The following is a 27,836-nucleotide window of genomic DNA, read 5'->3' as shown; positions in this document are numbered from 1 at the left end:
GATTCTATATAGAACTTGATTTTTTTTTGTTGGTATCTTTTTATTTATGTTGTTTTTTCTAGCAATTTTAGACTTGGAAGCTTTTGTTCATCCCAAAAGTGGGATGAAACTCTTATACATGTCTATCGCTGCTACTATTTTTTTTCAAATTAGAAGTCAATCTCATTTTAGAGAAAGAGATGCTTTCGGCTGTCAGCATAGTTGATAGTAGGAATGTGCATGATTTGGTCCAAACCGGCTAAACCATTTAAACCGAGGAATCTAGACGGATTGGTTGGATTGAAATCAAAATTTTGAACCGTCGGTTTGTTTTTTCCGTAAACCATTTGCATCTTTTGTTTTTTCCGTAAACCACACATCGTATTAAAGTGAGTTATCTGCACAAATTCATGGAAAGACAGACTACTACACGTTGTATATAGAATCGCCATGTCACAATGTCCTCTCCTTATGCAAAAACATGTAAGAAAGGAAGGAGATTAGACAAAGTATGTTGTTCTTACAAAATAAATGGTTTCTGGTGAAGACCAAAGCAATTCCTTATGGAATGCCGATTAAAATGGAAATAAAAGCAAGAAGGTCAATCTGAGTAGGGGTGACAATATGAGACGGCTGATACAGGAATAGTCACTTCTTTGAGTTTTTATTCATATGATTTTAATTTTGTAAAAACTAAATCTCGCTGTGAGGTAACAGATACTAGAAGTAACAATATGATTGAACGATTATGAATGGAGGTCAAAGCAGGGAAGCTATATATTCTGGTTTTGACAGTTTTTTCATTATGTTCCAAAAGTAAACCAGATAATAATATTATATCGTAACCAGTTACTCAAAATACATGCAGGGTTATGTGGTTTGACTTTGGTTTTAACTACAATTACCTAGAAGGTTTAGACTTGTATATTGAAAAACCCCCTTCTTAACTAATGACTATTGAATGATAATATATCATATCTTTGAAGCATCAGATGCTTAACTCTTTTGAGTCTATTGCTACAAGAGTAACAAGTCATTAATTGATGATTAATTGGTGATAATCCAAGTTTTTTCATTATGTTCCAAAAGTAAACCAGGTAATAATCCAAGTTCTGATCAACGAAAAACAAAGTCATTAATTGATGATTATAGTGTGTTTGCTTGAGTTTGTACAAATTGGCTTCATGGTTCTCATAAGTTGACAGGCTAAAACGTAGTTCAAGAGCCTGTTTCAAAGCCGGCCACGTACCCCGTACATTGTTCCAGGAGAGGTGTTTGTCCCAGCATAGAACTTAGTCGGAAATAAAAGGCAGTGAGGTCAAGTCATTGGTTTTCAGGGATACAGTAGTAGTTAATCTGGCGGATCCATACCATTAAAGGTTGAGAGGATTACTTTTGGTGGGCGGGGGCATCGTAGGGTAGTGATGGTGTACGGTAGAACATGAGAAACAACTGAAGGTCCTTGGACCTCACAAGTTCAAATAGCCGGGGCCTGCCTGGAGTCTGATATTGGGATATTATGATGGGTTGTATCGTTACATCTACACGTATAAACACCCTTTGAAAACTTCATCATTATTAAAGATATGGTGACTGAGTACTGTATATATTTTCTTAAAAACAGATATTTAATAGACTGGTCATAATACAATTCATCAAACAGATGTGCTGAAAAATATAACATGGTGATGTTAAATATAAAAATAAATGCATTAGACAAAGATTGCGTTGGTGTGCCAACACTTAGTTCTAAACAGCTCTTTGAAAAGTTAAACCAAGATTAAGCAAAACAACACAGACCTCACCTTTGCAAAGAACAAGCAGCCCGGCCATTTGCAGCTGGAAATACAACGTTCTTTGTCTCAATTTTAAGAGTCAATCGGGTACTAATTGATGTAATTTACCAGCTAAATAGGAAAAGTACTGTTGGTCTACCTAAAATCGCATCATGCCCTGACGAATTCACTTGTCAAACATCCTTTTCGCTTTGTGTCTTCCTGATGCTATTGGTGTAAGTTTTAACCAAACCAGGCAACTCATCCTCAAAGCGTTTCAAAAACTTCAGAAATTTGGGTTCTGGATATACTGTAAGTGAAGCAAGAGATGGTTTCCTATCAACTAGCTTATGTTCTTTCAAGATTTCTAGAACTTTATATCTCGGTTTCACCCTTTTTTGCAAACTCAAACCCAACAGATAATTATAGGCCGCCAAGTGAGCTGGTGCATACCCGAGTTCCTTCATGAAAAAGTTCAACCCTTGATGAATTTTATCTTCAGAGTAGGAAAAATATTTAGGATGAGACGCCACAAACGTAGCTATTTCATCTTCAGACCATTTATAGCTCCTAAGAATATCAATCTTCTTCACTAAAGTCGATTCTTTACTTCCAATAGTTGCGTGCAAGGCATAAATGAACATCGGGGAGTTGTCAGGGATTCCTAGTTCTTGTACAATCCAAACCAATCGACTCTTAAAATGTGATGGATACAATTGGGCACCTTGAGGGAATTTGGTAATGAAATATACAATTTGCTTATTAGATAACCCTCGAACCTGCATACTCGACACATTGGCTAATACGTTCTGTAATTGAGCCGGTCCTAAAATCATAAACAACCTTTTTGATTTATTTATAGCTTGAATGAGTTCTTCATTACTTCCTACAAATCTTCTAACGAATTCAACAACAGGAACGATTCGTGTACTCAACCCGAACCTGAGAACACTCGGATTCCCCTTTATTAACTCAACTATATCACTTCCCGAAAACCCATAATCTCGAAAAGCCCTAAACTTGGGTTCTAAAGTTTGGTGAGGTCTACAATTTAAAATCTTTGGAACACAAGAAATGATTTGTTTGATATGGGTATTGTTTAAACCACAATCTTTGAATATATTAATAACTAATTGAGGACTTTTAGTGAATCTGCGAAGAGGTACCTTTCTGGAAATAGAGATGGCTGCTTCCTTTGTAAACCCAACTGAAACAATCAAGAAATCCACTAAGAATTCGGCTTTTGCTACACCAGAATCTTGATTGTTGGAAGATGAAAAAGGAGAAAGATGTAGAATTTGTGATGACACAAACAGACCTCCATTGTTATTGTTTGAGATTGAGGCTGAAAACAAGCTGCCATTAAGCAGCCGGTGCCTGCCTTTAAAGGCCAGCATTCTGTAAACAGTTTCTGGATTACAGCAACGAAATGCCATTAAACCCTTCTCTTCTAGAAAACCATCTTGGGTTTTCGAAATGCAAAACAAAATGACTTCAAGAGTGGCTGGATTGTAATTAACAGGAACTATTGGCTAATAGCTTAGTGGCCGTCAGTCGTCACCTTGGAGGGGAGGTCTTTAGGGTGATGGCAACCTTGTCATTCACCACTCATTTATTACTCACTTCCAATCAATTACGTTGTGTTTCTCAAATCCACCACTAACTCAACACTCTCTCAAATTTTGTTAGCATTTTCACAACTCACTCAAAAAATATTATTCTGATGCAAATTATAGTTTTTGCCTACCTTGTTTCTTGTTCCACGTGTTTGTCTAAGTGAGTCGTTCCACCACTCACTACCGTAAACACTCGTCGATTCCATTAGGTTCAAGTCTTGCCAAAAACAAACTTGAGATAATCAGGTATTATTAAGTGGTTGAGAATCACCTGGACACTAGTCTGTCTGGGAGATTAATGGATACCAAATGGTACATTGAATCGGGGGTTTCTATCCAATTACCCTTTTTAGTGCTACGGGAAGGAAAGACAAGGGTGGCACAATATCTATATTTGTTTAGTGCTAATTGTATGAAAATGTTCTAAATTTGTTACGTATTTTTAATATAGAAGCTAAACAAATTTTTCGTGGTGCGGGATATAACGTGAATGCCCCTGTTTATTTGAGGGTCTGAAAATGGATGCTTGTTTTAGGGCACATATGGGAGGTTTTGACCAAATTGACTTTACACGTAGTGAGGTCTTACTCAGTGCCGTCTCTGAGAATTTAAAAGACTTTCAGAACCCGGTTCGAAAATATAAAATGGACCCCTAAAATAGTTGATAAATAAAAAATTTAAAAATATAATATTATAACAATAATGTCTTTAACATCTAAAGAAAAGTATAACATTCATAAACTCAAACATCAAATTATAAAGAAAAAATACTCGTAGAATTGAAACATACAGACTTTAAAACAATTTCAGGATATAAAAATTTGGAGATCTATCGGTTTGTTGAAAAGATTGTACGTTACTACATTAGTATATTACACTACGAAATAAAAATAGTTATACAGTTGGATAAATTATATTGTTAGAGGTTTAAAGTTGTAACTATATATAAGAATATATTATTTCATATCATCGTCTTCTTTGTTTGAACTTTAAAGCTGCAAACTCCATTAAAGCTTCTACCCTATAAGTATTTTCCTTTCAAATATATTAGTAGGCCCTCAGAGAATGTGGGTCCGACTCGGTTGCACCCTTGCACCCCCTCTGAGCCGGCCCTGATCTTACTCCTTTATAACCACATTGGCAGTTTTTCCCTTTAATAAACACTAAACGTTGAATTCCAAAATATTATTTGATCGTTTCCTCCCTTGGTGCCCTAATACCAAATCCAACCTCCATATGGTCATCTTTTTCAACTCGTTCAAAAGACAAGACCAACTATGGTTTTTGTGAGTGTGCTTATACGCTACATCCTCATACTTTTTGCACAACCAAGAATCCATAAAGAAGATTTATTTCTTGCCCCAAAATGATAACTTAATTCCATGGGAGCACTGACTTTTATATGTATGTAGTATATGTTTGAATTGACACACTAATTTTATTTAAACAGAAAGAAATTTAGGGTTAAAGGAAGAAAAAGATGTAATCAAAATCCAAACCTTGGACATAAGATTATGCTAGCACATCAATACTTTTGATAGGGATTGATAAGAGTGGTAAAATGAGAAGACCTTAGAAGACTATCGAGAGTTAGGCGACACACGTCACAAGTCGTTCCCTCGAAGCCTTTTGGTCTTATATCACCCATTAGGAAATTTAGAGTCGTCTTCTTTTTTTTTTTTTTTTTTTTTTGTTGTTTTAGTGTCTAGTTTTAGTTGTCCATTTATGCTTATAAGCTACTTTCTTACCTTTTTTTTTTCTAACCAATTACATAGTACCACTTGGTAGAAATCTCTCATTTATAACAATTTCTTACTTTAAGATTTTTAAATGACTTTTAATATAATAACATCGATATCATTGATGAATGTCTTTCTTAACACAAAGGTGGTGATAATTTATACAATTACATCTAACTACAACATATATTGCTTTGAATGACTAATTATTTGCTCTTGATTTACCACTTCTCCTAAAAACAATAGTCAAAAGGGATTATGGCACCGTGTTACTCCGACGACTTTATACTTCAGTCATCTTCTCCAGTTAATTTCCGACACTATCTTCGGTAACAATAATTTTTTCTGGAAAGCAAATGTGAAAATGTAACTCAATGTCTAACTTCAATCCCAAACACAATACAAAACTAGATATAGATAGATACATATATACATTTATTGATTTTTGAACACGATTCAATAATAATGATATAACTTCCATTTCTAAACTTTGAAACTAGATATAGAATGATGTATATATACATTTATATATGCATTGTACGTAGCTATGGTCCCACTGCATCCTATTCGAGAACAAATCCCAAATCTTGTTCCTAAAATCAAATTAATTTAATTTCTTTTATTTTTTGATGGTGACAAACCTTAACCCCCAAATCGGACTGTGTTATGATCACCCCATTATCGTTAACCATAAAGATCCAAACATCTCATCCCCACCTCTATCAAGATCCAACAAGGTTGGTTTACAAGGGGTAAAAAGGGGAGAATTTTGACAGAGGATGACGACAGTGGTTGTGTAGGTGGCGGCTTACATTTGTTACCCTTAAGTACCATAATCCCTAGTCAAAATAACAATAAAGGGTATTAAGGGTAGTTGTGTAAATTGGCAATTAAAATCGCCTCAACGATGTTTTCTTCCATCCAAGTTTCACGGTCTTAATTAATTTAATTAATTTATAAAAACAAACAAAAAAAAAACAGAAAATTCTAAAATCCCAAAACCTCAATTTATCTGTCAAACTTTCGTGTTTGGAACCTACGAAGAACTAAACCATTGTTCCTTCCCTCTTAAGTTAGGAGGAATAGATAGACGAGTCATCATCTAATTCTTTAATGTATATAATTCTATATCTATATCTATATCGCGTATAAATAAATAAATATATAATAATTATTGATAATGGAGTAGGTCAGGTGTGTACCACATATATACAGTTCTTATATGTCGATCAGACAATTATAGTTGTAAATTGATCCTGTGTTTTTATTTATATACGGTATTATTTATAAATAAATAAATAATCTGTTGCAAACTTTTAAATCAGATAAATCGAAGGCTCATCAAAGATGGATTCTTTCTTCAGCAAGGGTTCTTTCAAGGCTTCTAAATGGTACTGCTATTTAATTTCCTTTATTAGTGTATTGATACTGCCTGTTTGTTATTTTCAATTCTGTTATTTTTTATGAATATATTATATATATATTGCAACGGCAAACGTTAGTTGTTAGTAGTTGGTTTTACAAGCTTGTAGTTAAACGCCTAATGCACGGATTTGAAATTTGCTGTGGTATTGAAAATTGAAGTATGTAGCATTTATTACCTCAAATTAAAGCTTAAAATTTTTGCATTGTTTGATAATAAGAAAAATTAGATTTTATTATTGGTTATCATAGTGATACAAATTTCCTACACGTAAAATTGCTTTGAACAAGAAAACAATTGTGGGTTAAATTCTAGTTACATAGTTACATAAGTGTTAGAAAAAGCTATAGCATAATAACCCAAATTTCCCAATTGCTAGTAGAAGATAAGAACGCTTTTTTGTTTAAAATTAAGCTTATATCCCCGTTTTTCTTTACAGACATGTTACATTCTACTAATTGGGAAATTCCGTAATTATGTTACCTTTATTATGAAAGTTACCTTTACAAGTATTACAGTTTTGATGTTCCAAAAAAAAAAAAAGTATCACAGTTTTGACCACCGAGCTCAACATAGGTAGAACATGATTTATTAGGAAAATCTGTTGGTGAGGATGTTTAGTTGGGTGGATAGCCATCTACGGTGAGTGAGCTTGATTTTTACATCTCAATTCACGGGCTTTGGGTGGTATCATGTGTGTTTGCGGGGGTTGGCTGGAATTAAGCGTTGCTTCTTAAATTTTGAATTAATAGATGGAAACATGAGTTTTTTAGACAACCTGGAGATTAGTGACTTTTAAGTTATTATGAGTGTGATCTCGTTATGAGCTAAAGCCTAAAGATGAACCTGACTTATTCGAAAAACTTCCTTTGGGTTGCAGAAAATCAATTTTGTTTATTTTATTTTTGGTTAATGGTGATGTTTAAGTAACCATAATTTGCTAATTGTTGGAAACAGTAAAACCCTTCTAAAATTGACAATTCCGCGGATAAAGCTGTTGAGGAATCGTAGAGAGATTCACATAAAGCAGATGCGCCGTGATATCGCGAAACTTCTTGAGACCGGCCAAGAAGCTACTGCTCGAATTCGGGTATAATCAAATTGTTTCTTTCTTCTTATTGTGTTATAATTGTTCAGCTGTTTTCCCTGCAATATAGAACATAATAGTTTCATTGTCATTTGGTTAATGTATTTTATATAGGTTGAACATATTATAAGGGAAGAAAAAATGATGGCAGCGCAAGAAATCATTGAGTTGTTTTGTGAGCTTGTTGTTGTCCGTCTTCCAATTATTGAATCTCAAAGGTTGGTTTTATTCTATATTTCTCTCTTTATTGTCTGATTAATAATTTGGATCCTGTTAACCGTTGATGGGCAGATGTCATGTCAATGCCGAAATCTAGTTATTAGGAGAACTATATGCTTAAAAACCTATTTTTAATCTAAGGAGATGACATTCTAATGGACTTCAAGTTCTAGATTGAGTAATTAATGCTTGATGATAATCCCACATTCCTGATCTACTTTTATTGATATATTGTGTAATGCATTATATACCAGTCAGTCCAAGGTATACAAGTCTTCTATTTTGCAAGTATGAGGTAATGGACTATTTCTATAAGATGTAGGTAGTACGTATTACACTTGATAGCTTCTCATGTGCCACATGTTATGGCACCAAGTATTTGTAATGCTTGGAAAAGTTTCATGCCTATAAATTTTGGTTATGGAGGGTAGGAGTTGCCTAATGCTTGGAGAGTTTGAGAAACTTGAAGTTAACATCTATTTTTTAATGACCTTTGAAGAATTGAAGTAGTATTTCTATGGTGGACCAACAACATTCTGATGATACAATCACATCGATAGTTAATATATTAATATATTTGGTAAGAGGATAAATCCACATAGAGTGAGACAGAGTGTAGGGTTTTACTAAGCATAGAGGTGAATCTAATTGAAATTGTATACGTTTTGTTTTTTAAATTTAATTAGGAATTTTTAGTGTTAGATATTGATATGTATCAGATTAATAAACAGAAAACACACAACTAATACTAGCAATTAACACGAACACAGCCAACCGAAGACGGCTGTTACAATTTTATTGATAATCTGGATATAGCTCCAGTAGCTCCCTATCCTGGAGTAATGCCCCAGTAGCCATAGTTCCTAAGAACAATTGATAAAAGACTCCACACTAAACACGATGGCCTAATGGCCTTATTTAAGCAAGCTAACCTGTCGCCCTAACTTGTAACCCAAAGTAATTACCAATTATAATTAAATAACTATTGTAACTTGACAATTAACCACCCTAGACTTTCTTTACTTTCTTTCTACTTCCTGATATGTATCATTACTCCTGCCCCCAAAAACACCTTGTCCTCAAGGTGTTGATTGGAAGACTTGCCAAATGTAATTCCCGGATCCCATATTTTGATGTGTAATGCTGCCTTTTGTGGATCAGAGGAATGCAGTAAAATAGAAAACACAATAAGTTGCAACGGATATCCAAATATAGCATTGCTTCTTGTGTCGAATTTTAACTCCAACGTGGCTGTAGTCTGTTGATGTGAAACTAATCCCACCCGAGCATCAACATAGTCAAATTGAACCTGCATGGAAGGCTCATCTGCCATCTTCTCAGGCTTGATGAAGTTTTCCAACTTTGTATGATCAGGCTCCTCGCTTTTTCTAAAAACAACTTTGTTATTTTTTTAAATCTGCTTCTTTCAATCCTTGAAACCGAGCATTTACATCAGCTTGAAACGAGGTAAATTAGTTTTCAGACCTGCATCCCCACTCCCATTACCGCTAGCTTCAGCCTCACGAAACACAGAACTCCCTTTTAAAGAAAATGAAATGCGTGGCTCAGGCTCAACAAACGGAGACTCTGCTGTAGCAATAGTCAAACAAACCTGCGGCTGAGTTGCTGGAATTGTCTCTTGAATATTTTCATCCCAAAAAACTCATCATCTTTCATTAATTCCCCAAGAGTGATATTAATATCAAACTCCAATTTTCGGTTATAAAAAGAAGAATTAGAATCAAATGGAGAGAAAGAATCTTGCAAGCCATTATAATCAATTTTTAAAGCCAATGGATTCGCATCTTTCACCTGAGTGCAGCTATATTAATGCCACTCATCAAATATTTCCTTTATTTCAGGTTTAGCCCATTGATGAATAGGTATATACCATAGAATTCAGAAATTTCTTCAATGTTTCTAACCTGATCAAATAATATTTGAAACAAACTGTAGTAATCAATAACAGTGCCTTCCTGTTTGAATATCATTAACTGCTCCATTGCACTTTTTGTCGATTTCACAAATGTTGTTGTCTAACCCACAGTCTAGAGGATTGAGGGCTCTGATACGATATGTATCAGATAGATAAACAGAAAACACACAACGAATACTAGCAATTAACACGAACACAGCCGACCGAAGAGGGCTGTTACAATTTTATTGATAATCTGGATATAGCTCCAGTACCTCCCTATCCTGGATTAATGCCCCAGTAGCCCTAGTTCCTAAGAACAATTGATAAAAGACTCCACACTAAACAAGGTGGCCTAATGGCCTTATTTAAGCAAGCTAACCTGTCGCCCTAACTTGTACCCAAAGTAATTACCAATTATAATTAAATAACTATTGTAACTTGACACTTAACCACCCTAGACCTATTTTACTTTCTTTCTACTTCCTGACACGGATCAGATATCTGTTTGAAATATCTTGGAGAGAGAAAACCTTAGGAGAATCCTTTAATGGGAATCCAGTTGTTCTGGTTATATTATAATTATATCAACCTTCTTATACCTTTTTAAAGATTCAAAGTGACGGTATCTTTGGTGGAATCTCCTGGGATGGGTACTGTACTCACAAGGGAACAATCAAATCTGAATAAGTGGTAACTTATATGAAAAACCACTCTGTTAGTACAGCCATCTTTGCCAATTTGATGTGTATGGGATCAGTTATCTTACATAGTGTCTCTCCGAGGCCGTTAGGATTTTCTTTTTATTGTTTAAGGCAGATAAGAGGCAGAGTTAATTAAGAGGACTTGAATAATTCATAATTCGTCTAGAGTCTTTACTCCTTAAAAAGTTAAAGTCACTGCATTTTTTACATACAGGGAATGTCCTCTTGACCTAAAAGAGGCAATTTCAAGCTTGTGTTTTGCTGCACCGAGATGTGCAGATCTTCCCGAACTAATTCAGGTTCAAATGGCTTTTGCTGGTAAATATGGCAAAGAATTTGTTGCTGCTGCTACAGAACTCATGCCAGAATGTGGTGTTAATCGCCAGGTGTTTACAAGTTACATATCTTATGTTTTATCACATGCAGTTTCTGTTTTTGCTCGCTAGTGTTTGTATTAGTCTAATATTTGACATATTTACTTGTGAAAATTTTTAACTGATATTCTGTTACAAATAAATGCTTTGGGATTTATTTGTTTATTTTTTTTTTATCTATGGGTGGGGGCATAATTTGGATTGTAAGTCTGCTAAAATGGGAAATGCTGCATTCTAATTTTTCGACATCTTGAGTTGAAGTGTTGTACTTTTATAATCTATGATGGTTTGGTCGGTCACAACTTCTAGATGGAATATAATTAATTATGGTGGCTAATTGTTGTAGTTTATTTATTTATTTCCCATCACAGTTGATTGAACACCTATCCGTCCGTGCTCCAGCTCCTGAAGTAAAGCTTAATCTGCTAAAGGAAATCGCAGAGGAGCATGAGCTTGATTGGGATCCTACTGCATCAGAAACTGAATTGCTGAAGCCACATGAAGATTTACTGGTTAGCTTTTTTCTGATTGTTACATAACACTTGCCCATAACTTTCCTACTTCTATGCCATTACTTTTAACTGACTTATACTAAGTCTTCTTGACTAATAACAAAACACTAGGAAATAATAAGGGTTTAGTCACTGGATAACTAATGTACTTTTTCTCATTTATATGGTTGCCCATTGAACTGGATTATTGATATGTATCACCCATATACTTTTCAATTTTTTACGTGGTTGCCCTTATTTGACTTGATGACCTCCTATAACAGGTTAAATTTTTATATATTTATTTTTATTAAGTTATTTTATTTTGATGAACAACTCATCCTTTGTACCTATATAGTATATGTCCACATAGTGATGAATTTATGAATTACAACATCATCATCAAGAAGATTCTCTTTTGAAAATTATATTTTATTCAAGAACCCTAATAATAGAAATTGGGGGTTTCACAAATCGAAGCTTTTGGTAGTTATATCTATACTTCTGTTCATCTTCTATTTCAACAAAACACTTGTCTAATCATCTAAAAAAGAAAAGAAGAACAAGTAACTTCGATCTTGACAACTATTGACCAAAATATAAGACCTCTTAAATGCTTCCTCAGGTTGCTCTAAAGGTTCACGTGTTTCCAGATACTTTTTAAGCTCGCTAATCCTAAGGTTCACGTGTTCGCCTTCCTTGCAGTTTTTCAAATTTAGGTCAAAAGATTTCCAATCAACTTTTCTGAGTTTCTTTTGGTTATGCTCGGATCTAGCCATACAGCAGCAGATCTTTTTTTTTTTCTTTTTAAATTAATTGAGATGATAATGTTTGAGTTTGGGTATCGTCCGAAATGGAATGTCTTTGTGTAGATATATTCTGTGTATATAACCTTTTTTTAGGAAAATCCCTAAATGTTTTGACCTAAATTTGAAACAAAAGAACATGGTTGGCGGAATATTTAAGGAAATTTTCGCCGGGAAAAGTTGATGAAGCAGAAATTAATTAAGTTCTGGAAAAGAAAAAGTAAAAATAGAGTTTAACCTGTTATTGTAGGTCATGAGGTCAACACTTGGCTAACCATGTAAAAATTAGAAAAATATGTGGGTGATATATATTAAATAATTCAGTTCAATGGGCAACCATGTGAATGAAGAGAAGTACATTGGTAATCCAGTGACTTAACCCAAATAATAATTAGATAATATTATATAATAAGACACTAAATAATAAAGGTTCCTACTTGACATTAAGTAACTTATGATAATACGTACTAAATATTAATAATAAGACTTTCAGTAGCCACCATATAATCCATGCAGATAGATGTAGGCACGTATCAGAGTATTGCATAATTTCTTAGTTGAAACTTTTCTGTTTTTATGGATTTTCTGGTGGGCATGTTGATTCAAAGTTATTCACACTTTTTATGCTATTTTGTAATGAATTACTTTTAGAATAAGACCACGCTCTTGTGATACCTTTCGTTCTTTTTGATGGCCAAGCTTTTCAGTAAAACATAGGGTTAATAACATTTTAATCACCTAACTTTGATATACCAATCGTTTTAACCACTTACCTTTATTTTTGAATGATATAATCCTAAACTTGGAAACAAATATTGTTTTAACCATTTACCTTTTTTTTAAATGATTTAATCATCTAACTTTAAAATTCATTATCTTTCTAATCACCTAACTTTTATTCAAAATGGTAAAAGTATTTAACTTTAGCAGAGTTAGTGTTTTTACCCCTTAAACCTTCAAATGAACCAGGGTTGACAATATTCAACCCGTAATAACCCACAATTCATAAATCCATATGACATATATGACGTGAAACCAACTTGTCTAATAATCAATTTAATAACTTAACTTTTATTCAAAATGTTAAAATTTTAGGCGAGTTGGTGATTTTACCACTTATACATTCAACTGAACTAAGGTTGGCAATATTTGACCCATAATAACCCACATTTCATAAACTCATGTTACATGTTTAACCTGATACTGATCTGTCAATTCCATATATTGGTTTCAATATAGTTAATTACTTATTGTTGGTTATTACTTATTACAGGTTTAATATTGTCAGTCCAAATTCTGCCGAAGGTTTAATTGGATAAAACATTAACTTCAACTAAAGTTAGGTACTTTTACCATGTTGATTAGAAGTTAAGTGATTAAAACAATGACGGTTTCAAAGTTAATTCATTCAAAAAGAAAATTAAGTGGTTAAAACAATTATTGTATGAACTGTTTATAATATTATTAACCCTAAAACATAACAAATCCATACAATGTACTGAGAATAGCTTGCCTAAACCAAATTAATGCAGAAACCAAACCTGCTTCAAGTAGAAGACATGTTTAATCCAAAACTAACTGGATTTGTAATCTAACTCTCTAACTGGACCATTAGGTATGCCCTTTCGAGAACTTGTTCTAAATCCATTCCGACACTCTTGCGATTACTGATTTAATGGAATAATTGTGGCTTATAGAAGATTAAGATGTTTAATCTATTTATGTATGTCCAAATCCACAATGTTGTGTAAATAGTACAGCAATTTTGTTTTTTGGAAAAAGGCTGTATAGCGGTCCTTGATTTGATTCACAACTAGTAGACTTTTAATTTCATTTACAATTAGCATAGCGGTTTTTGATTTGGCTCAGACTTGAATGGTGGATAGATGAATGACTTGGTCCTGCTGTGTACTAAATCAAAATAGGTTTTGTCTAAGTGGGGCTGCTTTTAGTCTTGGACAAAACGTCTGGGATTCTATTAATCCACAAACCCTTTGCATTTTCTTTCATTTTTTCTTTTTGTTGTTTTTTGTCTCTTTTCCTTTTAGCGTTAAAAATTTTTGTTTTATAAGTGAATACGAAGATCTACACAGGGGTAGGTTACCTTTGAGTAGAGGTAAGACTGTCTATATCACACCTCCCTCATACCCCGCTTATGCCGAGATTGGGAATAGTTGTCAAAAGAAAAGGCGAACTCAATGCGCAAAGACCCCAAATGGGGCGAAGGCGAGAGGAGCAAAAAAGCGCAGGGCCTGGGAAAAAAAAAGCACCTAAGCAAAACAAATCAAATGTCATTCAATTGCTAAGTACTATTCAAAAACCCATAAATTGTTACCAAAAACCTACAAACAAATTGTTCATAAATTGAAAAACGAAAACCTACATTACTAAAGTATATGGATATAAAAAATAAAAAAAACAACTAAACAACGAAAACATACGCTACTAGCCTACTATAGTATATAGAATCTGGTTTCTACAGCCCTCAATGAAAGAATACAAACCCTATGAAAATCAGTTTCTATATACATATTACTATAAAAACTATGGAAAACCCCTAATAGAAACCTGTTTAGTGTTTACACACAAAGGATAAATATATATGCGATATATATAGGGAATAAGAAAAGAATAATTATAATAATTATTTGTATCACACAATTAATAAACAATACGAAAGAAAAGAAAAGATAAACATCAAAATTCGAACCTTAGTTTATAAAGAAAAGATAAACAATGTTGGGCCACGCCTGCGCTTTGCACCTAGGCACAAGAAGCGCTCGCCTTTTGACAACTATGGGATTGGGTACTGTTGTTGTTGTACAAGTGAATACAAAGACTATGTTGATATTATTAGTAATATTTAGGAGTCTGGAAGCGTTAAAGTTTTACTTAGGCTGATTTAAAACTCGTTTCGCTTTCAGCTAAATTGTTTAATTCCCATTTGGAACTACCCCTTATCAAAGTGTGACCCATTTATAAGAGAATGAGTCAAAACTACCACCTCTAACTTGGCAACAATGCTAAACCATATCTTCCTTCATATGTTTGCAGAACGGCCCCACACAACTTGCGAGCCCAAAATTGCCTCTTCCAGAAGAAAAGTTTGAGGAACCAGTACACACAACTTCTGAAGGTATTCATAATGAACAATCGGATTCTGATGAAGAATACGACATGCTAGATCTTCCCGAGGTTCCCAATTCATTAGTGCAACCTACTGCTCCTTCAGAATCCGTTTCCAGACCCGAAATGCTTCCATTTCCGCCCTCTGCTTTATCTGATCTTAACGATGAAGCAGATAATATATTAGAGAAATCAACACCCAAGGAAAATGAGGAGAAACAGTTTTTGCCATTCATTTCTCCACCATCTGAAACCTTTATGGTGAAAGAAAGTAGTCCATCTCCCCAAACTAAAACTACGGTTGATCATGACTTGCAGACTTCCACAGTGAAAGAAAACAATCAGCTTCTTAGAACCAGAACTGGCATCAAAGATGATTTACAAGATGTATTGGTTGCTGCCCAAGCTGCTGCAGAAAGTGCTGAACGTGCGGCAGCAGCAGCGCGGGCAGCTGCTAGCCTTGCCCAGGTTCGAATCAGCGAACTCGTCAGGAAACAGAACATGTATGAGACCAACGAGAACCCATTTTCTACAGTCAACCATGAACCTATTACACCCGAAAAGTCTAATCTTGACCATCAAGACTCGGTTCACAACTCTTCAAGTCCTACACAATCGATGACCTCTCATCAGCCTCAAAGGTTGCCATCAATGGATGATGGTTTTATGTCATATCCAAATTTGTTTACTTCACGGGGCCCTGGTGAGTTATCACGTGATTCATCTTTTGCTGATAATTCACGTTCCAATGATGGCCATTGAGCATTGTCATTATGGTGTTCTTATATGTCTTGTTTCCTCGGTTTTATTGGTTGTGTAAAGCGATATTTCAACTTGTTCTGCTTCATCTTGTGGATTATGTTTTGGTTAAATATCGCATTAAGGGGTTGCATATATCGTCGTCTTATAAATATCTGTACTATATGAGTAAGATTGTTGAATCTGTGTTAAGCTGTTTTTCCTTTATTTGTTATTTTTTTTTGCGCAACTTATAAAGTTGATATAATCATATAAAGCAGACTCTTGATTCTAGCCGAGGAAGTTCCGTGAACGTAAAATAGCTTTTTTCTTTTTTCCTTTTTGCTTAATTAGAAATATAAATACGTAAATTACCCTTTTGAATCGGGCTGATCTTTTAAGTCAAATCTAAGATCATATGCATACTCTGCGCGAATGTTTGATATGCAGAATATGGCACCCATTTTGGTCTACATAAATTTTTCTGTTTTTGTGAGGTTTCGTTTGGTTGTTGATCCAAAATTATTCATCAGTTTTTGATTGCATGTCAAATCAGAATTGTTAATCAACACGAGGCCCTCTTTATCGATACATTACACATCTTTGAATAGCAAGTGTCCCTTTAATTTCAGGTTAAAATAAGTTAATTTTTGATTCGTAATTGCCTTCTAACAAATTATCATAAGTTTTAATTTAAATTGCTGGATCATGCCAAACAAATCATGACAAATTTTTAACATCAGTAGTTGAGTACTCAAAGTTTTATAAACATAGCCATTCTCAATTTATCCAAGTTTATTTGAATTTCACAAAAAACCAACAAAATCACAATTAAAAAATAAAAATCGCAGTATGAAAGCAAAATCAACACAAGATATATAATATTGCAAATTAGAAAACTTGGGAAATTCTTTGTTTTTAACTTATGGAAAAAATACTCCAAGATCTGAATTCCTCTCAAATACCAATTCATCCTAATTAAAATATGGGAATATAATGAATATAAGTTTGTTCCATAACTAATACTCGCATATCAAATTTTTTAAATATTTTTTAAATGAATTGTCATATTTTAAATTGGTTTTTACAACCCAAATTTGGTCAAGTGTTTGTTAAATATTCTCTTCATTTTTCTGGAGAAAAGAAAAGAAAAAAGATGTAGGTTAAAACTAAGGGGTTTGCTAAATACAGCTCTTAGGGCTGTGTTTAAGGTGCATAAATTGTTTGTACATTTACTATGAAAATCAGGAGGCGGACTTTTAATATGAAAGGTACAAGTTTTTTTATGCACGTTAAATACAGCCTTTGTATTTAGCATTTCCCTAAAACTAAAGCGGGAAATACAACAGCTAATTAAATCATCATATGACGTCCTTTAATAGTAGGGAAGTGACGATATCAAACGTTGGACTTAATGTCTGCATTTTCGTATTTGGACCGAAAATATACATTTAAAAACTTTGGAGCACGATTTTTTTGGAAGTTCATTCTTGTTCAAGAAATGCTAGCAAATCCCAGTGAATTATAATGGAAACCCCTTTTTAATCAATTAGTCTTAATTAATTAGCAAGTACATACTAATACGGTCAATTAATCAATAGAATGAATGTCGACAAGATGATACACTAAACCCTCTCACAACTCGGAATTTTGTTTTTCTAATTGGTCCTTTTAATCTCTCCATCCCTAAACCATTCTTCTTGTCTTCATTTTCAATTCTTTCAAAATTACATGATGCTAACTAATGGTCATACTGCACTAGTTAAGAAACATTCAATGCAACACTTAATAAACATTCAATGCAACACTTAATGAAGTCCAACTTTTCTAAAATATAAAAATATGTATTAATTATTCATTTAAATATAAAAATTGTTAAGTTGATTAATACACATTAAATATATTTTTTGATTAATAAGGAAAGTGATTAATCACGGGAAGATCAATGTACTTTCTCATTTGTACAAGTTTGCTCATTATAATTTTTTATTGATTAAGTTTACCCACACACTTTTTTTGTACATGATTAAGTGTATAAGATATTTTTTACCTGACTTAGGAATGTGAGTTTGAAATTGATAATGTAAATATTGAATTAGTCAACTATTATTTTGACAAATTTCTGATTATCTACCAGATTTTCAACCAAATGAGACAAATTACTGAATCAAACGTTTTCTACTACAACATGTATATAATTGTTGAAATTTTTTTTAGAAAAATCTTCTTTTTTTTTGGGATTAGTGCCTGAGAATGTAATTAACTATCTATGAATGTCTATGTTATGTAATGATTTACTCGGGTGGTTATGTTATGCAATGAACTCGTTTATTTGGTTGAATCGATGTATATTACCGGCTGAACAACCAGTTTCAGTCACTACTTCGATTTTATTAAAGATTGACCAAATTTAAGATGCTTAGTCAACTCTATTTTCACACGTGGCAATTATATTTTTTGTTAAAGCGAAATATTGCTTCAAAGAGACATCGATACATCAAAACACACACACACACACAAACTATGAACCACTAAAAAACCCGAGTCGGAGCAAGGGTGTAAGGATCGACGGACTGAGTTAGGGATGAAAGAGATATTCCGGAACACCTCCGGCGGCCATTTCCCATCACTGCAGTTTTGAAACAGATCTTGAATCATTGGGTCGTTGTTACCCACTTACCCATCACCATCGTGATGGTGGTGGATCAACCTGTTGTTGTCCTTTCCCAACCACCACCGCTTCCAGCCCCCACCACCCTCAGCCGCCACTATTCTCAGCCGACATATACATAGATATGGATGGGTATATTATAGATATAGATCTTGAAGGTAAATGGAGAGATGGGTTCAAAAGAAATCGAAATTCTTTATATAAATATCATTTCCAAACCACCGCCACTCTCGGTTATCACCTATCAGGATTTGCAGCACGATGTATATATTGTATATATAGTAAGTAGTATTTGAACGGATGGAATTGGATGGATGCCTGGTATTAGAGTACTACCTACTGTTGTTATTATTATTATTATTATTATTATTATTATTATTATTATTATTATTATTATTATTATTATTATTATTTATTTTTTAAAACAACATTATTATTATCATTATTATTGAAGTTGGAAAATATTGTGGATTTAGCAGTTAAAGGTGTTCGTCGGAAAATGGTTGCCGGAAGTTTGTTAAAAACTCGTCGGAAAAGAAGACTGGACACTGGAATTCATAAAAGTCTATGAAATGTAATGAACTATAGCATAATGTCTATTGTATGTACTATACGTGGCATCTGACATGGAATTACGTGGCATCAACTTGTTACACGTAAGCGGTTACCCGGTAGCTTACATAACATAAACAGAATACTGAGTTCATTACATTACATAGACAATCGAATAGGTCATTACATAGCATAAACAATCAGGAATAGTTCATTATATCACCAGACACTAATCTCTTTTTTTTATTGAAATTTTTGGGTTTTCTTTTTAGAGAGAAACAGTTTTGAAGATTTGAGTATGAGAAAGAACCAGTTTTGAAGATTTGGGTCAACCATGTAAAAATTTTAAAAGTTTGTTGGTAACACACATCAATTAAAAAAGTTCAATGACCAACCATGTACAAAAGAAAAAGTACATTAGTCATCCAGAGATTAAACCTATCGCTGTGAATCCATGTCAGCTTCATTAACCAACTATAACCGGTAATCCGGTCAACTATGGGTTAGACGTGTACAAAAAAAAAGTTTGTGGGTAAACCTCATCAATAAAAAAGTATAATGAATAACCTTGTAAAAATGAAAAAATACGTTTGTATTCCCATGATTGATCCCATAAGAAAATAACGAGTTTCTTAGCTAGTGCATTAGGAGCACTAGTTAGCATATTCTAATTATGATTTGCAAAAGAAATGAAGATGACAGAAGTTTAGATTTGCAAAAGAATAGAAATACATTTAAACATGTGTCCTTTTTGTCACATGTCATGGTGTTATTGGTTATTTTCATTTCTTACTAATGGTGTGTAGTTGTTAGAGATACGTGACCAAATTTGCAAATTATTTTGTAGTTGTCCATATTGTATAATCAACGTTAAAATATGACCACTTATGTAATTTTCTCATAAATAAATCACATAATGCTTATGAATTTCGTGGTTTAAAAAAATAATAGGTGGTGGGTTTTATATCTAAACTAGGTATGAGATATCTTTATATTCACTTCCCCTTTAAACTATTTCACCTTTCTCATATTAAATGTTTAATTTTGACTTGTCAAATTTTCTGATTTCATGTTCGTATTATATAACACTTCATATAAAATGTATAGACGGAATGATTTTTAAATATACCTTTTAAAAACCTATATAACACAAACAAAAAAGTTTATAGTCAAAGTTAAAAAAGAAATATTTGATAAATAAAAATTGATCATTTAATATGAGACGGGCGAAATAAAAGATAATAGAGATTAATAACTATTATATACCTTATAAAGCAAATCCTCTTTTTTATCTCCTTAAACTTTCTGTTTTTAAAAAGATTAAGATACCCTTATTTTTAACTCACATTATGAAATAGGGATTAACTACTGGATCACCAACGTATTTTTCACTTTGTACATGGTTGCCAAATAATTTTTTTTTATTAATGTATCCTCCAACGAACTTGTTGAATTTGTACATGGTTGAGTAATACATAGACTTGTTTACCGGTTATCACAGGTTAGAATGTTATCTACCACTTCTTTATAATGATTATTCACCCCCTATTTTAGGTAAGAGTTAGAAAATAGTTAGATGAAAAATTACTAGATTGTCCTTAATAAACAACCCTTAAGTAAAGGGCTATTAGATATTACCAAAATTACCCTTAATGAATTAATTTACACTTTAAACCATTATCTTTTAAAATATCACTATCACCATTGTATCAACTTACACGCTTAGACCACTCGACACCAATTGTCGATGTCATCGATCACCACCCATCACCGACACCACTAAACCACCGTCGCCGTCATTGTCGTTGCATTGCGCGGGTACAATGCTAGTTTCTTTCAAATAAAAATGTTACTTGAATTACGTGTCCAAAAGATATTACATTTAAGGGTAATGATTAATCTTCCTAAGATGATAGCCTAATAATCCTCCTAATTATGGGATGATGACATGTGAAAAAATCAGGGGGCAAGATTAGGAAAGAGAATTAGTGGATACCACATGTCACCTTCTTAATGTATTAAAAGGATTATTAGGCTATTTGGTTAGAAGGATTTATCATTTTCCTTAATTGATTAATTTTATGCATGGAAATACCAACCACCACTACCTAACACATCATCTCCCACCCCACCACCACCACCTGATACATCACCCCCTGATACATCACACATCACCGGAAAACTCATACATCACCGGTTAAAAACAGATCTTATCCAAGTGCCCTTTGGTTTGAATAAGGTGAAAACAAGTAGCTTAGGAGGAACTGCAAGAATTTAAATATCGCAACATGTTACCATATCTTTTCAAGGTCATTTGTTACCACTGATTATGTAACTCTAATGATTCCATCTTTATTTCAATCTACAACTTTCTATATCTTCATCTTTATTGCTCTTCATCTTTAATTCATCTGCTCATATATATAATCCAAACACTAGATATTAATTTGGGGTTTTTTGTAATTTGAAACCCTAAAAATTAATTCTGGGATTTTGAATCTGAGGGTTTTGAAAAAGAAAATAACTGAGAAAGAAATAACCAATCTTCATAATTAAACCCACTTTGATTTAATCATTGGATATCTACGTTACTCAATATTTTGGTTTTCTCCTACTACCACTTTGTGATATTACGGGAGATAAACATGAATGAACTCAGACAAAGGATATGGAGATGACCATGATTGGTTATCTTTGATTTAGTGAAATGATGTTTTTGTCGTACCAAAATATATCTAATATATCCATGTCAGCTTAAATAAAATTCCATGTCAATAACAGCTCAGTGACACGTCACCAAGAAATAAGGTAATAGGTAAATAGCTCACACGTTATGCAACCATGTACAAATTTTATAAGTTTGTGAGCATATCAATAAAAAAGTCTAAAGGGTAATCATGTACAAGTGAAAAAGTACGTTGGTAATCCAGTGAATCATTTCTATGAAATACATACATAACCCTAGATTAACACTTACCTTTTTTTATTCTTTTGTTTTATACGCTCTCTCCTCCTTCCTCCCTTTTTTCCAAATCAAAATAAAATCCAAAAAATTTGAAAATGGTCTTGCCCTTTAAATCTATATCTATAATTTGTAATACATGATAAAGCAAACTTCAATTTCTTTTATTAAACTTTAAACCTTTAATATAGAAACATATGCTTTTTATCAACTACATTACCTTTTTACATACGTTAACGCTACTATTATCCGCCGTCACATTATGCAGGTACTCTTTCGTAATGTTTAAGCAAAAGGGGACAATATCACAATAAGATCTTATAAACAATAAACAGTACATTAATACCTACCAGTTAGGTAAGTAAGATACCATGCAAGATAAGCATACACGGATCTGAGTTGGAAATGGATTATTTTATAAACTACGAGCGAAACGAATAATTTATGGATTTCTTTTTATGCCGTCCTATAGAGTTATTTATATATAATCTGATTGAATTGCACAAAAAATTATATTTCATTGTTAGGAAATCTAAAAGTTGGATAAAATGTCGACAATGAAGGCTAGAGATAGAGTCACGCATCCCTGTTTTTACTTCGATTCACGGGCCCAACTGTTCGGAATAACACATTTTAAGGATTTTGCTTTTTAATTATTTGTAACGAACCGTTCATGGTCTATGTCTTATAGTTATTTAGAGTATGTATAAAGCGTTATATGACGAGGTATTCCTTAATACCAAATACTAACTAACTATTAAAAAACCAAGCATATATTATATTATATCATTTTTACATACAAATTATCACCTTGTACATATATTAAGTAAAGGAAAATGATCCATATTGCAGATTTTATCTAAGCTTAGGTATTGCGACATTAAAAAAGTTTATAGATTAAACATTTGAATTTGATAAACCTACCCACCCCCTTGAATTTTACATATACCCCTGAATCTTACATACAAGGAAACAAATATCTTCCAAAACAACTAAAAGATAATAACAAATAAAAGCCAACAATAAAAAAAATCACTACATTATAAAAATCTCATTGACTTGAATCATTAACTTTTTATTGTACCAGCCCACAGTGTTAGGCTAAGCCCATTGCATCATTCTCCTCCCACTTCGAAAAAAAACTCGTCCTCAAGTTTTGCCTCTCTATCCAAACCACCAGGATCAAATGGAATACTAACGCGATTTGCATTTGTTATTATCATGACGACCCACATACATAGCACAGTCTCTCGGGTTATCTCCACCTCGAGTTTTCTGAAGCTTATAAAGCACCATTGGAAATTTTGAATAATTACTGCCACTCATCGAAAGGAACATCAACGCAACTCTCATTTATTATTACGATGACAATGCATCTATATGGCTCAACTTCACGAGTCATCTTAACCAACTCGAGACTTGTATCACTTGAATCGAATGGAACATTGGGCCGTCTCTTTCCCTTTCGAAAACAAAAACTTAATTCGACACGTAATAATTCGGATCTCTGTTTCCAAAGTAGTATTTCCATTATTTCCATTTAATATCACATCGAATGTTAGTGGGGCACTAAAGTTGGAAAGAAAAACCATTATAAATGCATTTAATTTCTTTAAAACTTGGTAGGCAAGAGATCCCGTACTAAGGGATAGAATATTAAAATGGGGTTTGCTTAATACAGCTTTAAGGGCTGTGTTTAAGGTGTATAAATTATTTGTACATTTATCATAAAAATCAGTGGGCAAACTTTTAATATGAAAGGTACAAGTTTTGTTTTATGCACGTTAAATACAGTTCCTATTAAGATTTATGTTCACAATTGCATTTGAAGATAAATGCCAGCCAAGATTTTCTTTCCCAAAAATCAAAGACAAATCTCGTAAATTAAGATTAGATATAATACTATCCCTCTTACCAAGAATTGAGGATTGAAATCTAATGCGAAAAGTCAAGTGTGACCAGCTGTGAATAAGCTCAGGGGTGAGCAAACGGCGAAACATTTGCAGTGTAAAGTCAGAAATACTATACGTTACGAACAGGACCAAGCACCTTCATAGTGCACCATCCTAGTTAGCACTATAACTCGACCAAAACAACATAAAGCAACGTAGCTCCCAAATACGCTCCCGAATATAAACGATTACATATAAAGCAGCGTAGCTCCCAAATAGAAGTAAACACATGATCTGGACCAAGCTCCGGATCCAACATAATAGAACAAATAGAATGTCATGTGAATAACACGTGACCGACCAACAGGACAAGATTGTTTGTGCACCGAATCTGAGGTATCTGAGGTTAGAGTGGTGGATGATTTGAGGTGAATAAGGCTATTTATTGGCGGTTCCCAAATGGTAGAGTTTTGCCTCTTTACGCCAAGTGAGTTTGTTCGTGATTTGTGTGTCTTTTTTTTATGCCTCTAGCGAGCTTCGTAGCCTTTTTTTTATAGGGGAAGACATGCTTGGAGGACAAGTAGACGACTTAGGGTTTCCTGAGTCTTAGGCAGGAATATAATTTCCTTAGTTATTGATCGGAAATGATAAGACCAAATCCCGACTTTGTAGGAGGGCGATCCTTATCACATTATGTTATTTGTAAGATCCTTCGTGACGAATGTCCCTTCGTATCATAGAGTCAAGTCCTGCGTACCGCTGGGAGGGTACGTCATCAAGCCCCCCGGTCCAAGGTGATGACGTGCGCCACACAGTTATTGCGTTGGACTAAATATGTCCTTCGTCGTATTTTGCAGGGGTATTTTGTGTAAACTCATTAAACCGCCTTTAATTTATTTGATTTGAAAGGCAATTAAAGGGGTAGATGAGCGCACATCCCTAGAAGACTGATGGACGGTTGCGATCTTCATGCAAGCTTATATATAAATCCAATTTTCGTTCTTTTCTTTTATTTTTCTGGCTTCCAAAAAAATATCTTTTCTCTCTCCTAGGGTTTCCGATTTTCTCCTCTTCCGACTAACACAGTAGGTATGTGATTTTCTCCCCCTTTTTTTTTCTTCATCTTTTTGTTTATTTTTCTTGATCGTCATATCCCGATGTCAAAAGGAGGCATCGAGACGACTGAATCGACTGTAATATGGTCGCGATTGAACAAATTTGTCGATAGGTTTTTTCCTGGAAAAATATCATCTTTCCCGATTCCCTTCGATGGTGATACTGTTCTTACTCCCCTTGATGGGTTTGTTGGTTTCTATATTAAGAGCATGACTGAGGGTAATGTTAGGTACCCCTTTTCACCCTTTATGCTTTATGTATTTGATTTTTTTGATATCCATATTTCCACAATAACACCGCTAGGCCTGTCAAGAATAGTTGCATTTGAAGTAATGTGTAGGGCATATGGCGGTGAACCGTCGTTAGAGTTGTTTAGGTATTTTATCCAAACTTGTGCTTCTGGTGATTGGGTCATAGTGGGTAACCGTTCAAAAGCTGGGTGTTTTAAAAAGGGTGGTTTGGATATCCGTGATTGGAAAAGTGAGTTTCTGTTTATGAAGGCATCTTTGTTTTCCAAGTGGTTATGAATCCGTGACTGATAGGAAGTTACCGTGTAAACACAAAAAATATGAAAATTCCTTTCCTGAATATGTAATTGATGATCTGTGTCGTAAAATTTGATTGCACCCTATTCAAGTCGCTTTATATCCTGATGTTGTGTTGTACAAAGCAAAGTTAATTGGTACATTGCCTGGTGGTGTAGATATAGATGGTAAGGATCTGGCATTTCTTTTTTGGTAGCCTTTGCTAATTTATTGACTTTGATCATTGTGTTTGCATGTAGATATGACTTTAAGGAAATTCGTCAGGAAAGGTGTGAAGGAGGTAACCGAGGTTCCTTGTATTAAAAGGCAGAGCAGTCTTGTTGGTGATGCTGGTTCTTTAGGCGTTCAGAATGATAACCCCGAGGTGTCAAGTGCTGTGGATCCCCCCTTCTTAATATTGACATGTCTGAAGTTGAAATTACTGGTGCTTCTGCTGCCAAAAGAAAGAAGAAAGAAATCCCTCTCCCTCATTCTGTTGCTGGTCGTATGAAAAGAAGGAAATCTGGTGATGTTCTCAAAGAGCCTGAATTCCGCAAGCCCTATGGCTAAGTGGCGAAGACATGAATGCTGAGGATGTGAAGAAGATTGACAACATGGACAATGAAACTTTTCTTCGTGTCTCCAAGAAGGATCGTCAGTTCCATACTTATCTGGATGCTGTGATTTCCAGGCGTTTTTCCAGGATGTCCATTGATCTAAGATCCAAGAGTCTAGAGGTGCAATCTTTGGTTGCCACCGTTGAAGATTTGAAGGCTAGGGAAGCCCGGTTTGTTACCACCGTGGAGTCGTCTGATATTGTCCAAGATTTGAAGCAACAGGTGAGCATGTTGAAAGAAGATGCGGTTGTCCATGACGAAGCTGTGTTAAAGTTGCAACAAGAGTTCGCTAATGAGCGTGATCATAATAGGGTGATGTGCAACCAGATTGAGGCTATGAAGCAGGATCGTATCAGGTTGGTTACAGAGGTAATTCCTTATGTTAGCAGATCTTTGTTGTATAGTGACGAGGTTGGGCAATTGTTGGGGGAGCTGACTTCAGCGGAGAGAGCTAATGAGAGGTCGACTGTATTGGAGGAATTTGCTGCGGAAGGCAAATGTGATTTGCAATGTAGGGGAGATTTTATTCCTACTGCTTCTCATGACCTTGAAGTTGCTGACCAGAAGTGGAGAGACGCTGTCTTTCCTTACCTGGATAAGGTCATTGCTAACCCCAACATTGCTGTTGATGATCTGCTGAAACTTGCTCCTGATGTGATCCACCCTGAAGCCCCTATTGATCGCCAGTGAACATTTGAGGCCTGCGTGCCTTTGGCTTGGCGAATGTGCCTTTCAGATTTATGTGAACAACTTGATATGCTGTTTTGAACAATTTTCTTTTTAAGTCTGTAAATTTCTGGATAATGCTTCTTTTGGTGTTCTCTTTTGTCCACAATTTCCTAATTGTGGCTTATGGATATATTGCAGTACTGCTTGATGCTTTATGTGCATCTTTTGAATATTGTGCGATTTTGTTTTTCGCATTATGCTGTTTGCTGTGGATGGATCCATGGATGTTTATTTGGACTATAGGTCCTTATATACATTTTAAATTCCATGACATGGGCATCCCCATTTTGGAATAATTTTTGTGTATCACTTGCACTCATGTGCGTCTTTTTTCTAGAGGAGGCATGAAAAGGAAAAAGGGAAGAAGCCTTTATTAATAATAATGAGGTTACATACCGTATCCTCTAGGCTTTGAAAAAGAAAATTGAATAATAATAAAAAAAGGAGGACTAATTTATTCTTCCAGATTTGTCTTACCTCTGGACGCATCGTCATCCATGCAGGTGTCCATAGTAAGGTCCTTCACTCCATGAGAGGTAGTGAGGACCATCTTGGCCATCTCTGGACAGTTTGCTTTCCTTTGTAATCAAGGTCCCTATTCCTCCGTTTGACTCATACTTGATCATTTTGTGTGCTACGGAGGGTATCATGCCAAATTTTTGGATTCCAGGTCTTCCTATAATGGCTTCGAAAGGTGATATTCCCGTTGTTACCAGAAAAGTAATCCTCTTTTTTCGTTCCCAGCGCCCTTCTCCTATTGTCATTTGTACCGCTAGCTTTC

The 27,836-nt window shown here is 34.3% G+C and overlaps 2 protein-coding genes across 3 annotated transcripts; one reads left to right on the top strand and one right to left on the bottom strand.

Moving 5' to 3' along the window:
* Nucleotides 1-1,622: 1,622 nt before the first annotated feature.
* LOC122608457 (transcription termination factor MTERF5, chloroplastic-like) lies at nucleotides 1,623-3,216 on the bottom strand. The gene has a single exon (XM_043781565.1). The coding sequence runs from the start codon at nucleotides 3,188-3,190 to the stop codon at nucleotides 1,949-1,951; it is 1,242 nt and encodes a 413-aa protein (XP_043637500.1). The 5' UTR covers nucleotides 3,191-3,216; the 3' UTR covers nucleotides 1,623-1,948.
* A 2,882-nt stretch (nucleotides 3,217-6,098) lies between these two features.
* LOC122606883 (IST1-like protein) lies at nucleotides 6,099-16,220 on the top strand. 2 transcript variants are annotated; one of them, XM_043779767.1, is made up of 7 exons: nucleotides 6,099-6,224; nucleotides 6,435-6,500; nucleotides 7,490-7,622; nucleotides 7,734-7,837; nucleotides 10,672-10,843; nucleotides 11,203-11,343; nucleotides 15,183-16,220. In XM_043779767.1, the coding sequence occupies exons 2-7, from the start codon at nucleotides 6,457-6,459 to the stop codon at nucleotides 16,014-16,016; spliced, it is 1,428 nt and encodes a 475-aa protein (XP_043635702.1). In that variant the 5' UTR covers nucleotides 6,099-6,224; nucleotides 6,435-6,456; the 3' UTR covers nucleotides 16,017-16,220. The 2 variants fall into 2 exon arrangements, with proteins under 2 accessions (XP_043635702.1, XP_043635703.1); XM_043779768.1 differs by lacking the exon at nucleotides 6,099-6,224 and adding an exon at nucleotides 6,264-6,303.
* The last annotated feature ends 11,616 nt before the right edge of the window (nucleotides 16,221-27,836 follow it).

This window comes from Erigeron canadensis, chromosome 7 (genome assembly GCF_010389155.1).
Source record: "Erigeron canadensis isolate Cc75 chromosome 7, C_canadensis_v1, whole genome shotgun sequence".
NCBI lineage: Eukaryota > Viridiplantae > Streptophyta > Magnoliopsida > Asterales > Asteraceae > Erigeron > Erigeron canadensis.
This window is presented reverse-complemented; position numbering and strand designations above follow the sequence as displayed.

What these genes read in the sequence shown, in the direction of transcription:
- LOC122606883 (XM_043779767.1), top strand. Translation starts at nt 6,457, where the DNA reads ATGGATTCTTTCTTCAGCAAGGGTTCTTTCAAGGCTTCTAAATG. An exon ending in TCTTTCAAGGCTTCTAAATG is followed by an intron (nt 6,501 to 7,489) that starts GTACTGCTATTT and finishes TGTTGGAAACAG; the next exon opens with TAAAACCCTTCTAAAATTGA. An exon ending in AATGTGGTGTTAATCGCCAG is followed by an intron (nt 10,844 to 11,202) that starts GTGTTTACAAGT and finishes TTCCCATCACAG; the next exon opens with TTGATTGAACACCTATCCGT.
- LOC122608457 (XM_043781565.1), bottom strand. Translation starts at nt 3,190, where the DNA reads ATGGCATTTCGTTGCTGTAATCCAGAAACTGTTTACAGAATGCTGGCC.